Source organism: Blennius ocellaris, assembly GCF_963422515.1.
Source record: "Blennius ocellaris genome assembly, chromosome: 13".
NCBI classification, from domain to species: Eukaryota; Metazoa; Chordata; class Actinopteri; order Blenniiformes; family Blenniidae; genus Blennius; species Blennius ocellaris.
Window position 1 is genome coordinate 1,747,598 of NC_137662.1, and position 16,035 is coordinate 1,763,632.

Genomic DNA, 16,035 nt, shown 5'->3' on the forward strand with positions numbered 1-16,035 from the left:
AAACGTGAAACTTTTCTGAAATGAAAATGCTAAAAACAATGCTTTTTTTTCACTGGAAGCTTTGCGTAAACAATGTTCTTAATAGAAAGAGCTGAAATTAATCATGAACCAATAATAAATGTTCAAATCTGTATATTTCAGCATTTGAAATTGTGATGAAACACCTTTGTTTATTCCATTATTTATCAAAGTGTCTTCAAGACTGACTTTAGTCCAGCGGTTCAACATGTGTCAAATATAGTGAGACTTGCATGTTTATCAGACAGAGCGTGTGACAAATAACAAGAAAATTCAAGTTAACCCCAGTGGATAGTGGAAATTTTCCCAAATTCTTCTCAGGGTGGCAAACACACAGTTTCATTGTGACGACTCTCGGGTTGGCAAAACTGGGATCACCTGGAGCTATTTGGAACAAGATGAAGCTTTTTCATCCATCCTGTGGTATGCAGACTTTGTGAGAACCATAAACTGATGTTTCAAAGTTCAGCTTTGATGTAAAGGTCAAACCCTTTGCGAGGAAGGGGAAGTTATGTTTGGTGTCATCAAAATGTAACAAAGTTGTTTTTTTCGTATATATGTCTTTATTTGATGTTTTCTTATTGTTGTTGTTGTTGTTTATTTTCTAACGGGACTTCTCGGTCAAGCCACCTGCAGTCGGCACTCGGGTCATGACGTATGGTGGCGCTGCCAAGCGCCTGCTTGTGTTTTGGGCCGGTCACATGGTGCGACCGCTGCTGGAGAGGAATTAAGGGAAAGCCACACTCTGAATGGCCCGGAGGAAAGCAGGGTGCTTTTGACACTATCACAAGTTTGCTCGAAAAAGAAGACACAACTGATTCGCCACGCCGATGAAAAAAGCATCACAAAAATTTCGGTCAAAATTTGCTGTTAAAACCTTTCTGTCATTCTGGATGTCACATGTCGCACCAGATGTTGACCGAGGAGATGCGACGCCCTCGGTCATATTCTTTCGGGATGAACCGAGTTGAATTTCAGGCCACGTTTGCACATCGCTTTCTCTACGTTTTTAAAAATCTAATATTTTTAAAGAACTTTTCATTAACACACACACACACACACACACACACACACACACACACACACACACACAAACTGCATAAAAATGTGGTTAAAGCTGGAGGAGATGCATGCCAAACCTCTAGGGGGCAGTGCAACGACCCCTCGGTATGAAACAGACCGTCAATGCAAATGAGCCAAAAGCGTTTGAGCTAATGCTTGAAAAAAAAAAAAATTATAATAATTTGTTTCAGAAATGACCATTCTGGGTGATTTGTAGCTTTGTTTACATGTAAACAAAAGGCCCAGGCGCTTTGAAACATCTCCGTTTCCGCTTCATGTAAACGCGCATGAAACCTTCAAGCAAGTTGAATTTAAGTGAATTAAAAACAGCACAGATGCTGTTCAATGAGTGTCAGTGTAGCGACGGGGACGTGATCCTTCACTGGTTGGGAGCCTGCAGACACAAACCACAGCCTTTGTTGGGACGCTGCTGCTGGGAATACCCCTCTTTTTATGTGTGTGTGTATTTTAGAATTCATTGAAAAAAAAAAAAAAAGATTGGCCCCGAGATTAAATTGATGAGTGAAAAAAAAATAAGGGGAGATGGAGAAAAGCAGATATGGTTCATTTAGATTCCATGTTGCAGATGTGAACCAACAGTTGTTTTCTTTCTATTATGAAAGCAGTGAATTAAGAATAAAATCCTGAGGAGTGGAAGTGAGGTGGAGCCGCAGGCGGAGAAAGCGTCACGAAGAGTCGCTAAAATGGACTTTTTTTAGTGAAACAAACCAAAGGAATTTAGAAAAAATGGACAATCTGCTTTTCTTCTTGACAGATTGATAGATAGATAGATAGGAGGCAGAACAGTGAACTAGTTCTACAGTAATAAAAACCCACACAGAGTGACCCCAGGAGGAATGAATGGTGAAGCATGAAGCCAACATGCTTTTCTTCTCAGGATGAAAACACAGAGGACGAACATACAAACTCCACACACACAGACCACAAGTCTGGATTCAAACCCAGGGATTTCTGCCCCGGGGTAAAAGTGCTTTCAACTGCGTTACAAAAACAACTAAGAGCGCCTGCCCCGTGGCCCGACATGCCACATCTACATCGTTTTCAGTCTCCGTTTCCGTGGAAACGGACATCTTCTCCAAACGTTGCTGCGCAAACGTGAAACTCTTCTGAAACGAAGACGATGTTGTGTTACACAAAGACCTCACTCACAGTTTTTATTTCCACCTTCATGACATTTCCAACCTTTGGTCCTGAAATCTGAGGGACAATTAAAAAAAAAAAAAAGTTAAATATGAGGTGATTTATTTTGGCAGAATGTTTCAAATCTGCAGGCTGACGGGACTCAGCGATGAGGTGGTTCCTGACAGGAATGCAGGCCTGGGGACCGCAGCCATTGTGTCTTAATACAATATGTGACTTCCTTCAGATGCCAGACGACACACACACACACACACACACACACACACACACACACACACACACACACACACACACACCAGGGCTGAATAGCAGGCAGGCAGCGAGGAACCAGGCCCACTTCCTCTGGACATGTGGAAGAGAGAGAGAGAGAGAGAGAGCGAGGAGAGAGCGAGAGAGGGAGCGAAAGAGAGAGAGTATAAACTACAGTCTGACACACACTTTGTCTCAGTTCAGACCTCTGGACACAAAGCGCTCCCTCCTCCTCCTCCTCCTCCTCCTCCTCTGCCACCAGACCGACTCTTCATCATCTTTCCTCTGTCACATAAAGTTTCCAGTGTGATTCACACCCTGACACCACTGGGGGACCTCTGGACTCCTGGAACGGACTCCTTCCATCGTCCACTGCAGGTTTCTGAAGAGGAAGAAGAGAAAAGGAGGCATCATCATCATCACTTTGAATCTACTAAAGTGTCTCAAGCCGCCTCCAGGAGTTGCAGATTCCTGCTCGTGTGTCGTTAATCAGGTAAAACATTAAATCCATGCACTCTTGGGTTTTAAATCTAAGGAGAGCTTCAAACATTCACCTTTGCACTGGACAAGAACAAATTCATTTGTCAGTTATTTTTCTTTTTTTTTTTAATGAGTGTTGTTCTTCTGAACCCCAAAGTGTTTATACTATATAATATTGCTATACAGTATTTGGTTGAAAAAGAGGATGGATCTGTGTATTCCTGGGACAAAGACAAGTTTTAAAAGGATTGAAAAGTTTCAAGAAGTCACTCCTCTGCACCTGCAATCAGGATGAAGCTGATTTAATCAGAAACAAAGAGCAAGTGAGTTTGATAACGTTTATACTCTTGAGATGGAGAGAGTTAATGTTGGATATCAGAAAGTCTGTGAATCACTCCGTCACATTCAAACATGGTCGTTGGTATTTCTTTAAATCAGCAGTGACCGAGGAAACATATTATTGTGGCTGTGAAAAGAAGCAGTCAGATTCCCACAGTCATGAACCAACATCACTATGTTTTTGAACTGAATGGCTCCCTCATGAGTAACCAGGTGTTAGAAAGAAAAACCTCTCGGTGGTCAAATCCGTCCCAACGTGGTCAAACTGGAAGTTTCGCTTTGGTAAGCCAGCCAACCCCGAACTCGCTTTGTAAAAATACACCTCACCTGCATCCTGATTCTTCTCGTATTTAAAGGCAGAAATCTCAACAGTGAAGCCAATTCACCGCTTGCAATTAAAAATATTCTGTTAACATCAAGGGATCGCTAACAGCAGAAAACAAATGTGTAGAAATGTGTAAAATGTGTTTCCCAGAGCTTCATTTCATCCCTCGTTTCAACGATTTATCCATTAAGGAGCTTGTTTAGCTCTTTCCTGGACTCTGACCGCAGCGGCAGGCGGCGGCCATATTGTTTTTTCGTTAGCATCTCGTGAACACCTAAACAGGAAGTTAAAGTTTCTCCGACAGGTTCGTGGCTCCATGAGCACAACCACAGGAAGGAAACAAACACATGGATGCTGCTTCCGTTATGCTAGCTAGCGAAACGTAGCTATTGTGTGTCTGTTGTTTGATTCACAATGTGATGTTTGTAGGTTCACATCAACACAAATAACAGGATTTTTTTTGTTTTTATTGCCAAGTAGGAAGTGGAACTTTATGAGATTTGTGAGTTCTGAGCTGTGTGAAAGCAATCGTGTCCAATCAGAGCCTTTTGTCAAAACTATTCATCCATCATCAATAACACTTGGAGCTGATCAATACTGACAATAGACAGAGAAACACACACATTCAGTCAATTATGAGAAAAGAACAATGTGATGAAAATGCATGTCTTTAAACTGGAGTCGCCAGAAAAGCTCCCGGAGCCTGAACTGAACTGGATGTATTCGCAAAGAAATCAACTTATTGGACAAAGGTTTGTAGAGGATTATGAGGCACAAACTATAAAGCTTTTAAATAAACTTTTGGGGATTAATTAAAAAGTTCTCTCAATGAGCTCTGGTGGTTTTGATTCCAGTCCAAACACTTTCATGAAGGTGATCTACTGGTGTTTTCATTTACAGAAAATTAATTCTACTGTTGATCATAAATATCAATAAATATCACTTATCGGAATAAAAACATCCTGATGTCAGTTGTTCATTTTGAATTAGTGGGAGAGAGAACAAAGCTCCAGTGTGTGTGTGCGCGTGTGTGTGTGTGTGTGTGTGTGTGTGTGTGTGTGTGTGTGTGTGTGTGTGTGTGTGTGTGTGTGTGTGTTTGTGTGTGTGCGTGTGTGTATTTCTCAAGTGCTCCTCATTAATAACAATATTACTTCCTTGTATAGACTTTCGCTTGACCTTTCTGTGTGTGTGTGTGTGTGTGTGTTTCTTTGTGTGCGCTAACTCTCCTGAGCTCAGTATTGTTTTTGCATCCTGTCTCATAACGCGCATGCACACACACACACACACACACACACACACACACACACACACACACACACACACACACACACACACACACACACACACACACACACACACACACTTTGTTAAGAGCTGGCAGGTTTTACAAAAACAGGAAGGGGTGGGCATTTTGGGGGCTTTTAATAAGTTGTAAAATTTCTAAATGTGAATTTTCATCTTATGAAAAGTTGTTTGTATTATTTTTCTGGAGGCGGAATTCAGATCGTCTCTTTTCCTCTTCACCTGGGACGTTTTAGTGCGACGTCGAAAAGAGGACAGTTAGAAAAAGTTTAAAAAAAATGTCACTGGATCAGTGCCTCCCTGTATTATACCATTAAAAAATCAATTTATAAAATAATAATGAACCAATCATGTAATTATGTATTTTTCAAACCAGCTTTTTAATAGAATACAATTGTATAAATCTAGAATGTAACAAATATTGTGAAAACAATGTATGCAAACAAAGAAATGATGACCTTTCCTCTGGTTTTCTGAACGACTTATTGGACTTTTTGAAGACTTATTGGACTTTATGAATGACAGCTGTAGTTCTGTCTGAAATCTTGTGAAGCGTTCTTGTCTGTCTGCGATTTTCTTTCTCCGATGTGAGATATGAAAGTGGGCACACAGTGTGGAAGAGGCTCGTTTTTGCGTTCTAATATTTGTAATTCACACACCAAGTGTAAATCTTTGGTAGAATGAAGACTTCCTCATGCTTTTCACATAAAGACATCATCACTAGCAGCTGTTAAGAAGCACAACTCCTTCCATGCGAGTTAATGCTTTTATTGAGAAAAGTTTATAGCTTTTATTGAGAAAAGTTTATAGATGACGCTGTCAACTATCGTTACTTATTTTTAAAAGTCGTGTTGGGAAAACGTCGTCTCCAACATCTTCAATGGGGCGTCCCAGTCCACACTAATAAAGCTAATTGCATTTATAAGCTCTTTGTGTGTTTCTCTCTTCAGAGACTGAAACACTATGGTGTTAGCACGTTGGGCCACTAGCTTGCGCTTTTGCTTGTTTTTGTAATAAAACCACACACACACACACAGCAGAGAACCACAAACAGTGGTGGCTGGTGAAATTCTTCAGTGGGGCTCTTTATTATTATTCTATTTCAGACATTATTCTGAGTGACCTTTAAAGACGACATATTAGGTGTTTCACTTTCACATGGTCTCCTTGGTCCAAACACCTTGTATAGTCCATCGTTCAAAGCAATTTCAAAGAATTATGCCTCAACAAAGACTTCCAAAATAAACTGTGTGCTTCTTTTTAAGCGCTTAGATTTTCAGCCATTAATAAATATGAGCATATCTAAACAGTTTAAAAATAACTATGGTGGAGAAAGTTCAATCTGACCTGCAGCTTTTCAGCAAAACTTTTCCTTTCAAACCGGTAAATTAGAAGAGACGTGAGATAATAATCAGAGACCGTCTACTTGTTATCCACCTCAACATCTCTGAGAACCACATGAGAACAAACCAGGACTTTAACCAGTGATCCAGCAGGTCAGGAAACGGGTCACCGATATAAAACTACGCTGATTAGTTAAATTCGATGTCGTTCACTTATGGAGTCAATCAGTAATTGGTACTAACCCCGCCTCCCCAGGGACTTTCTGCAGCCCCCAGGCAGTTTATACGGATGTCTCTGTTTTCACTTGAAATCTTTGTCGCGTAAACGTCCTGAGAGTTTTAATGTGTGTGATTCTCTGTTCTTTATGCATAGAGTTCTTTTATCCAAAGTGCTTTTATCTTCACATTTAATTCATTGCAAACCACTAAAAGTGTCAATGTGGAAGATGCTGGAAGGATTAAATCCACCGAATAACTTGAGCTGAATAAATAGATATATAACAAGAGTTGTTAGTTTTTTTTCCATGCTGGGCTTCATGTCACTGTCAAGCTTTATTTCACTGATATGCTGGCAAATAAGGAAAATAAAATCCCTTCAGTTTGCTTATTGAACCACCAGTACATAGATTCAAAATATTGAGCTCCCTTTTCTAAATCACCACTTTGCATGTGGCCAAAACAAACCCATTGAAACCGATTTGCTGAAATGGTCACGGTGGAAACGGAGAGAACTTCAGCGTTTAATGCCTTCAAAACTCACATGTGAGCACCGAGTATTGGGTAATGTCCGTCCATCCAGAAATGATTATGCGAGTGCTTACCTTGAGAAACGAGTCACAGGCAAACTGTTGGACTTTCACTTCAAAATCAACAAACTTTCCCCCGCGAGACAAAAAAGAACAAACAAAACAAGGCTGACTCCAGAGCTTTTACTTTGTGTGGAATCTGGGAATGGGATTGTGAATTTCCAAAGGGAAGCACGAGGTGTGTGTGTGTGTGGGTGTGTGTGTGGGTGTGTGTGTGGGTGTGTGTGTGGGTGTGTGTGTGTGTGTGTGTGTGTGTGTGTGTGTGTGTGTGTGTGTGTGTGTGTGTGTGTGTGTGTGTGTGTGTGGGTGTGTGCCTACATTGTGGGTACCTGAATATGCTGCCACACTAGATTTTTCATGGTTGCATGAAATAAGAAGTCCTGAATTCAGGAAATTAGGATTAGAATGACTCTCTGACCTTATATGGTCACTTCCTGCTTCTTTTTCCTTTAAAAATCCAGGGATCTTTAAAGAGGAAAAAAAAAATCCTCTTATTTACAGTGTGTAAGTGTATTTTATAATGCACTTATTTTATTATTAAGTATAAGTATATTTAAATTCTGTAAATATAAAATAACTTTTTGTGAAACACATTTATGTTGATTACAAGGAGATGATATTGAAGCCATCAAGCGTCATTCTCAGCCTGTTGACAGACTTCCAGGCTCTTCTTGGCCATTTTTAAAGATTTGATCAATGACATTAATTTGTACTTTATTTAGACTGAATGTAAAAAGGTCACAAGCATCTCTTGTAATATTCTTTAATAATAAAACTGTTGAAATTCTCCCTTAACACATGAATGAGTCCCTATAAAGGCTAAAAGTTCATGTCATTCTACAATTTTCTGTATTTCTGCGGCAGAGTTACAGCGCCACCTTCAGGTGTGGCATATGTACCGCATTGTTTTGAGCCTTGTTCATAGTGACTTGTGGATCTTTTTCAAGGGCTCATAATATCCAGCTTTTCACCTCCTCCTCCTGGTCTGGTCAGTCCAGAAACCCTGAATTCAAGGTTTCCAGCTCTTCCTTGATTTCCCTCCATTAGAATATTGGATCCTAGGAGCTGCATTCAGAATCTGCTGTGTCTGTGTGAGCTGGACTGGCTCCGCCCACACATTCCCATCTATGGGAAGAGGAGGAAGTCCTTCCTCTCGTGGTGCCATGTGCCAGAGCAGAGCTGCCTGATTGTAGGAGGAGCCAAAGGGGAGGAGCCTACCTTGACTGTGATTGGCTGAACCCCCGATGACACTATATAGGGTTTGATTTCTGATTGGCTGGTTGGAGCAACACACTTTTTAAGAACTGGAACAAGCCAGGGAGAGAGAGGACACACTTTATTCTCTTCTGGAGCGTCGTTCCAGGTGTGGAGAAGATCAGTACTGCTGGAAAACCTTCAGGAAGTGGATTTTGTATAATATGACACTCGTAAGAATGACGCAGAGAAAGAAGATTGTTTTTGGCTTGTGTGGACTAAGCTTCAGTTCAGGTTCAAGAGTCAGTCTGGTGGGTAAAATAGAGCTGGAATAACATCTACATTTAAACGTTAAACTTTTTCTTTGTTGTGGTGGAGTATTATTGGCTCTACTTTACTGGTCCAGCCCACTCAGGGTGAAATGGTCTGTATGTCATAAAAGCGAGATTCTTCCTCACCACCCTGGCGCGGAGTCCACTTTATCCAAAACCAAGAGCTTTACCATCAACACTGATAACTCCTCCGTTCTGTTCAAAACTGTATGTTCCCTCTGACGCCATCTGCCCTCTCCTGTCTCTCGTATTGTTTTTACAGTTTTTTTTAATGCACTGTTCTGACTGGCTGACTGTACGGGGTCTGTCCTGTTCTGTCCTGAGGGACGAGAAAAGCGCCTTCATATAAAATGTATTATAAATGTATTACTCTGTAAAGCCTGAACTGAAAGGAGTTTGACACTCCTGAGCGATGCCATAAACTGAGTTTGCACTTTGCATGCAGGTGATGTACAGAGACTGAAACGGGAGCATTCACATGAGGCTTTAGGCTGAATTCACATGAAGCCCAGGAGCTGGAAACAGAATCGCTCCCGTGTCCGTTCGCCCGTTCGCCTTTCGCCGTTCGAGCAAACTGTGGAGGTGGACGTGTTTGTGGAGGAAAACCATCAATCATATTGGAGCAGTACAGCAAACAAACCTAAATGTGATCACAACATGTGACACGATCGGTGACACAGTATGAGGCACGACACAGGAAACGTTATTTTAGAAGTCCCCAAACAAGAAGTGGTGGCGAACACCGTGAGTTTTCATACGCCGCAAGACGGGATGACTAAAGTTAAGAGCGGGGGCCAAGGACACGCATTGTTTCAAGGACTGGGCTTTTCAAACCACTGGGAGTCGAGTTGTTTCAGAGATCAACTATTCACTGTGAACGCTGGAAAACACTGTGTGTGTGCGTGTGTGCGTGTGTGGGTGTGTGTGGGTGTGTGTGTGTGTGTGTGTGTGTTTACAGTAGACGGAGGGCTTTCCTTCCCCAGAGACAGGCGGAGCAGGACTGTGGGAACCGAGCGTGAAGCTAAACTGAGACATGGGCACAGACATTTTTATTAATGGGGTCAGGACCTGGCTGGAGAGAGAGTCACGGGGGTCAAGACGATAGACGACACACACAAAACGTGCACGTGCACGTGCACGTGCACATACACACTCACACGGACACGCACGCACGCACACGCACACACACACACACACACACACACACACACACACACACACACACACACACACACACACACACACACAACCTGCCAACAACTGTATTCTTCAATTGTTTCACTTTTTAATCAAAGAGCAAAGAAAGTTGTCGGGAAATTTTTATTTCCCAACAATTGCCATAAAGCTGTCGAGTTGCAGGAAGGTGAGGTTTGACATGAACTCCCCAGAGAGGGAGAAGAAAAGAGAACACAATGTGAAAGCAGCCTGACGTTTTACTCTGACGGTTAAAGGCGACCGATTAAAGAATCTTTTCATTTTATTTCATTTCATATTAATGAACCAGCCATTTCCTCAGCAGTTTACTGTAAATATGGCAGATTTAGCACAAGGCGAATTTACATCCACATGAAAAACAATGTGGTAAAACAAGGAGGAAAACCCTGGGCAATTTATTCCCTTATTTAATATTTATATTGTATTTCAGAGGGGTCTTTTTTTTTGGTATTTATTTGTAATTTGCCAAATTTTAAGTTGGAAAATAGAAAATGACAATGTGTGTGTGTACTGTATGTTGCTGCAGATTAAATCCCGCAGTCGAGCAACAAGTGAGAAGAAGCCGAGATAAGAGACCTGTGATCGGTCATGGCAGACTGGAGCCTGCTGGGAAACTTCCTGGAGGAAGTACAGGAGCACTCCACCTCCGTCGGCAAGGTATGACCACACACACACACACACACACACACACTCTGCATGTCACAAACCGGCACCAGTTTAAAATATTTATAATTCATTCGGTTTGCTTTCTGAGTCGTGACCCAGAGTTTGTCTCACACTCATTTAGATAAAAACAAACAGAAGTAAAATGATCGGTCTGTTTACGTTGCCGCTGCACCAGGAAACTCTCCAATAATCACAAATGCCACAATTCACATAAGTTTTAATGCAACCCCAAAATAAAAACACGTTTTTGTTCCGATAATGTTCATGTGTTCACAATTTATATTCATTATTGGAGTTTATTTATCATGAGGGTACGTTCATGTTATCTGACTTAATTAAATTTAAAACCAGCTGGAGCAAAGTGTAGGATTCTAATAATACAGGACGTGTCAAATCAATTAGTCCAACTTTTAGTCTCGAGGTGTTTGGATCTGAACATGTGAACTCTGCACAAAGGCTCCACATCTGGACTGGAATCATCTGCAATTCTCATACAAAACACAGAAAATGTGGTAAATCCCAAAAGTAATATTACAAGTAAAAATATTGTGATACCTCAAAAAAGATGGGACAGAGCAAGAGCTGGAATAGCAAGTGATTTCTATCAAGATTCTGTAAATGAAGGGGTTAAATAGGCAAAGTTTGATAATGTTTTAATTGTGTATATTTGCCTTCAGACTCTGCGCTGCTCCAGTCCCGCCTCATCACGTCGGCCTCGTTTCTGTTTTGTCACATTGTTTCTGTCGTTTGTTCCTCTGTGCTCGTTTTACAAATGAAGCTTGATTGGATTAAATTGCATAACTTGGTATAAAGTCCCACTGACCTTCTGACCTCATTGAGGTTTTCTGCACAGTTTCATATCCAGGGACAATTACAACGTGTGTGTTGCACATCTGTACAGTATATTGCACATTTCAGGAAGATATTGTACATTTCCACTTTTTAACCTCCATTTTAGAATCGAGTTGCACTGCTTCTTTTTGGTATTTTTATTCAGTTTGGGGAAATATATTTTCTTACTTTGATTCTATTGCATACATGTGGTCGAGATCAGTGGCACCGCCAGCCGTAACCCTGTACACACCGTGCGTACGATGTTTTTGAAATATGTGGGAAAAAGAAGTTAAAGCCTGGGCTGCTGTTTCTGTACACACAGCCCCTGTGGCTGAGGTTGCAGTCCTGTGGGCGAGCGCTCCGTGTCACAGTTTTTCATTGTGACCATTAATTAGTTTACACTTCAATGTTTTTCAGTGAACTCAGTCAGAATGCTTCATTAAGAAATCAGAACCAATCGAGACACTTTTTCTTATTGTGGAACTACAAAGGTTTCGAAGATCATCATGAAAAGACCTGGTAGATTAATTTTTTTTGGTCACAGTAACTGAAATATGAGACTTATTGTGTATTTCCACGTGTGTGCGTTTTGTCTCCTGCTGCCCAGGTGTGGCTGACCATCCTGTTCATCTTCCGTATCCTGGTGCTCGGGACGGCCGCCGAGTCGTCGTGGGGAGACGAGCAGGAAGACTTTAACTGTGACACCGAGCAGCCGGGCTGCGAGAACGTGTGTTATGACCGAGCCTTCCCCATCGCGCACATACGATACTGGGTGAGGAGCTGCTCAACCAGTGTGGGAGGAACATGCTATGCTAACTCCAAAATGGAACTCCAATTACTGAAAAAAAAAAAAAAAAAGTAGGACGTGGCACTCGTTAGAGCGCAGACCTTCGCCAACGCTACATTGGTTTGCGGAACCGAGTTAACATCACTACCATGTTAGCCGTTAGCTCAGGTAGCAACATCACTTGGTGAAACACAGATAAACCAGTCAATGCGCTCACAACTGTCTTTCTTAATGCTTGACGAATTGAGATATCCGCTGCGAGCTCTGGTGTGTCTCCATGGCAACAGATGCTGATCTCCTTTGAGCTCCATGTGACTCTCATCCGCTTTGTTTGGAACATTTTTTTGAGTAGTTTTTTGGGGATTTATTCGGAAATGGTTAGCCGCTAACGTCTCAAAATCCAATCGACTGATCCTGGGGTGATGACAAATCTTCCCTGAAGATTTCATGCAATTTGGGTTAACAGTTTTCGTAAAAAGTTTGTAAAAATACTAACTTTGTAATTAGTTAGTATTTTTACTAAAAAAATACTAACTAATTACAAAGTTAATTAGTTAGTTTAATGTAATACATACATGCGCGCGCGCACACACACACACACACACACATAACCTGCCCCTAACTTTCATTGGCGAAGGTAATCGAATACTAACTGAAGAAATGACTATATTGGTCCAAACGTAGGACAACCCTAATAAATAACAGCAAGATGATTTATGACTGAGAAATATTCGACCTCAATATCAGGACAATTTTCTTTCTCTACAAAAAAGTGATTTGCATTGAGAAAACTGCTTTAAAATGTGGCTAACAGCCGATATGGCTCTGTACTCGGCCCCGTCCTCGTCCTTATCAGCTCCCCTTTGAACAAAATGTATATAAATATTATATAAAATGTCACTGCTACGTCATTTTCAGCGTTTAAGCCATTTAAGTGGAGAAAAGCTGCTATTATTAAAGAAAAAAGCTAGTGTGCAATAATCAAATAAAAACTCGACAAGATCTTGGAGAAACTGATTAATGTTGTTTTAACCTTTTAATGTAAAAATTCTGAGACGTTAGATCGAGTCACGATCGAGTGTAAAACTGAAATCCCCCCCAGGTGCTGCAGATCGTGTTCGTGTCCACGCCCAGTCTGATCTACATGGGCCACGCCATGCACACGGTTCGCCAGGAGGAGAAGAGGAGGAGCAGAGCGGAGGAGGAGGAGGAAGGGGGAGGGGTGGAGGAGGACCCCGGGGGAGGGGACAGAGGAGGAGGAGGAGGAGGAAGAGGAGGAGATCGAGGGAAGCAGGGGAGGAAGGAGGAGAACGACGAAGGGAAGGAGAAAAGCGAAGGTCCATCTGCAGGTCGAGTCCGCCTGAGGGGGGCGCTGCTGCAGACCTACGTACTGAGTATACTGATCCGCAGCATCATGGAGGTAAGGGTTGCCACGGCAACGGCTTCTGTTCGGCATCTCGTATGTATAAAACGTGATGAGAAGGGGAGAGGAGGCCAAAATGGAACAACAAATTCTGTATGAAATAGGAAGGTGAAAAGATTTGAGCAGGAAGCGTCAGTCTGGAGGGGGCGCCGGAGAGCTTCAGAGGTCCGGGAGATGACTTGTCCCTTTTAAAGGAGTCATGACAAAACAAATCGGTGTAGAGATAAACTATCTAAAAAAATCTGAAACACATTATTAGACCTTCATTCAGAGTATGAGTGACATTTATTAAAATTGAACCCTTATGGACTCGACGTTTCTTCTGTTTTTATCATTTGAGTAAATACATGTACTTTTAATAGTTACAATCAGGACTGAGGGTAGGAAGTCTTAAAAGGAATAGAATACAATAGAATAGAAGAGAAGAGAATACTTTATTAATTCCGTAGGGAATTCTTTCATATATACATGTTTGTATATAGCATCTCACATCTATAAATACTTCTTGTTCTGTGTTTGTATCATTTAAAAATGGAATTGTAAATTATTCAAAATGCCATGAAATTATTACATTTATAGAGAAAATGTATGTAAATGTGACGGAAGTGATCAGGACATAAGTTGGTCAAATGATATAATGTACTGAAAGTTAAAAAAAAAAAAAAAAGAATATTCATTTGCCATATTTTTTATGCACTTTCTTCATGAACAAGGTTGAGAACTAATTATCGAGAAACAAGGGTATCTTGTCTTTATTGTCACTTTCATCAAAGTTGAGGCCAGTTTTTCTAAATGTTAGTTACTATAATTATACATACTGTCTTTTCCCAGGATGATTTTTTATTTAATTGCTGTGGGAACCAAAAAATGTAATAGAACTCAATTAAAATGATAAAGTGTCTACTATATGTCCTTAGAAACAAAACCTTATAATGTGAAAACAAAACAGAAAGTCCAACATTCAACTGAAAAATCAGGGTTACAAACACGTGAATGGTCAAATTGGAAGGTTTTAGTATAAAACAGGTCTAAATGTTAAAATGTCTCTTTTGTAATAATTTTTAGAAAACGATATCACCCACAAACAAACCCCGACTGAGACTTTTCCTCCATCCAGGTGGTGTTTCTGTGCCTCCAGTACTTTCTTTATGGCATCTTCCTCCATCCTCTGTATGTGTGCAAAGTAAGAACCACGTTTATTGACCTTCACTGAAGAACCCCGTCAGCCTTTCTTTTCCACACCTGCAGTCTTTCTCCCTCCTCCGTCAGGCCTGGCCTTGTCCACATCCCGTCAACTGCTACGTCTCCAGACCGACGGAGAAGAACGTCTTCATCGTCTTCATGCTGGCCGTGTCGGCGGTGTCTCTGGCCCTCAGCGTACTGGAGCTGCAGCACCTGGCCTGGAAACACTGCTGCAGGTATGGAGTTCCACACCGGGAGCAGTTCTCAGGGCCTCCGTTGTCATGGAAACTGACGCCAAAGGCAACGGAAGCTTTCCCATTTTGACTTTGTCCGAGTTTGAAATGTTCATGCTGTTCACGTGTGTTTCTCTGATGTGTCATCGTCTTTGTTTTTGTTTCGATGCTTATTTTCTTAGTTTGTCTCTATGTTCTGTGTAGAAACTATTCTGATTGCTTTACTGCTGCAACATTCCAATTCCTCACTGGAGGGACTGATAGAGTCTAGTCTAGTCTAATCTAATCTAGTCTAATCTTGTCTAGTCTAATCTAATCCAATCCAATCCAATCCAATCCAATCTAATCTAATCTAGTCTAGTCTAGTCTCGTCTAATCTTGTCTAGTCCAATCCAATCCAATCCAATCCAGTCCAGTCCAGTCCAGTCCAGTCCAGTCTAGTCTAGTCTAGTCTCGTCTCGTCTAATCTAATCAATCTAATCTAGTCTAATCTAGTCTAGTCTAGGCTAATGTAGTCTAATCTAGTCTAGTCTAGTCTAGTCTAATCTAATCAATCTAATCTAGTCTAGTCTAGTCTAATCTAGTCTAATCTAATCTAATCTAATCTAATGTAGTCTAATCTAATCTAGTCTAGTCTAGTCTAGTCTAGTCTAGTCCAATCCAATCCAATCTCGGTCTCACTGTCGGAACAAGTCCAAGAGAAGTGTATTTCCATTTAGAGGCATTGTCGATGGTTTACTTGTCAATGTGAATGTAAATAAACAATGTTGTTGTTCCCGTCAGTGAAAACGTCCAGGTTGAACCAGTTCTTAGTTATTATCCTAGTTATTTCTCCACAGTGGAACACATTCATCAAATCAAAACAAAAAGAACTCCCCAAATATCAGTACAACTTCCTCCATGCTTCTATAACTTTTCCCACAATGAGAGTCTTGTCACTATTCTTGGACGTCCCAGTGAGAGTCTGAAGGACCCTCTAGAGACGTCCTGAGAGCCGCCACTAAACCGTGGATCTCAAATCTTTTCAGGAGATTCTTCTTCTCGGCGAAGGTCATCGCCCCGTCCAGAGCCCCGCTGTCCCGAC

General features: G+C 41.3%; 1 protein-coding gene across 1 annotated transcript in view; it reads left to right on the forward strand.

The window, feature by feature from the left end:
* Positions 1-2,711: 2,711 nt before the first annotated feature.
* Positions 2,712-16,035, forward strand: part of LOC308138763 (gap junction alpha-5 protein-like) — a 14,040-nt gene continuing 716 nt past the window's right edge. The window contains exons 1-7 of the mRNA XM_080508012.1: positions 2,712-2,983; positions 10,353-10,483; positions 11,934-12,098; positions 13,216-13,533; positions 14,654-14,719; positions 14,806-14,954; positions 15,980-16,035. The exon at positions 15,980-16,035 is cut by the window's right edge and continues 716 nt beyond it. Of these exons, the coding sequence (XP_080364138.1) occupies positions 10,415-10,483; positions 11,934-12,098; positions 13,216-13,533; positions 14,654-14,719; positions 14,806-14,954; positions 15,980-16,035 (823 nt within the window). The 5' untranslated portion in view covers positions 2,712-2,983; positions 10,353-10,414. The remainder of the gene's footprint in view (positions 2,984-10,352; positions 10,484-11,933; positions 12,099-13,215; positions 13,534-14,653; positions 14,720-14,805; positions 14,955-15,979) is intronic.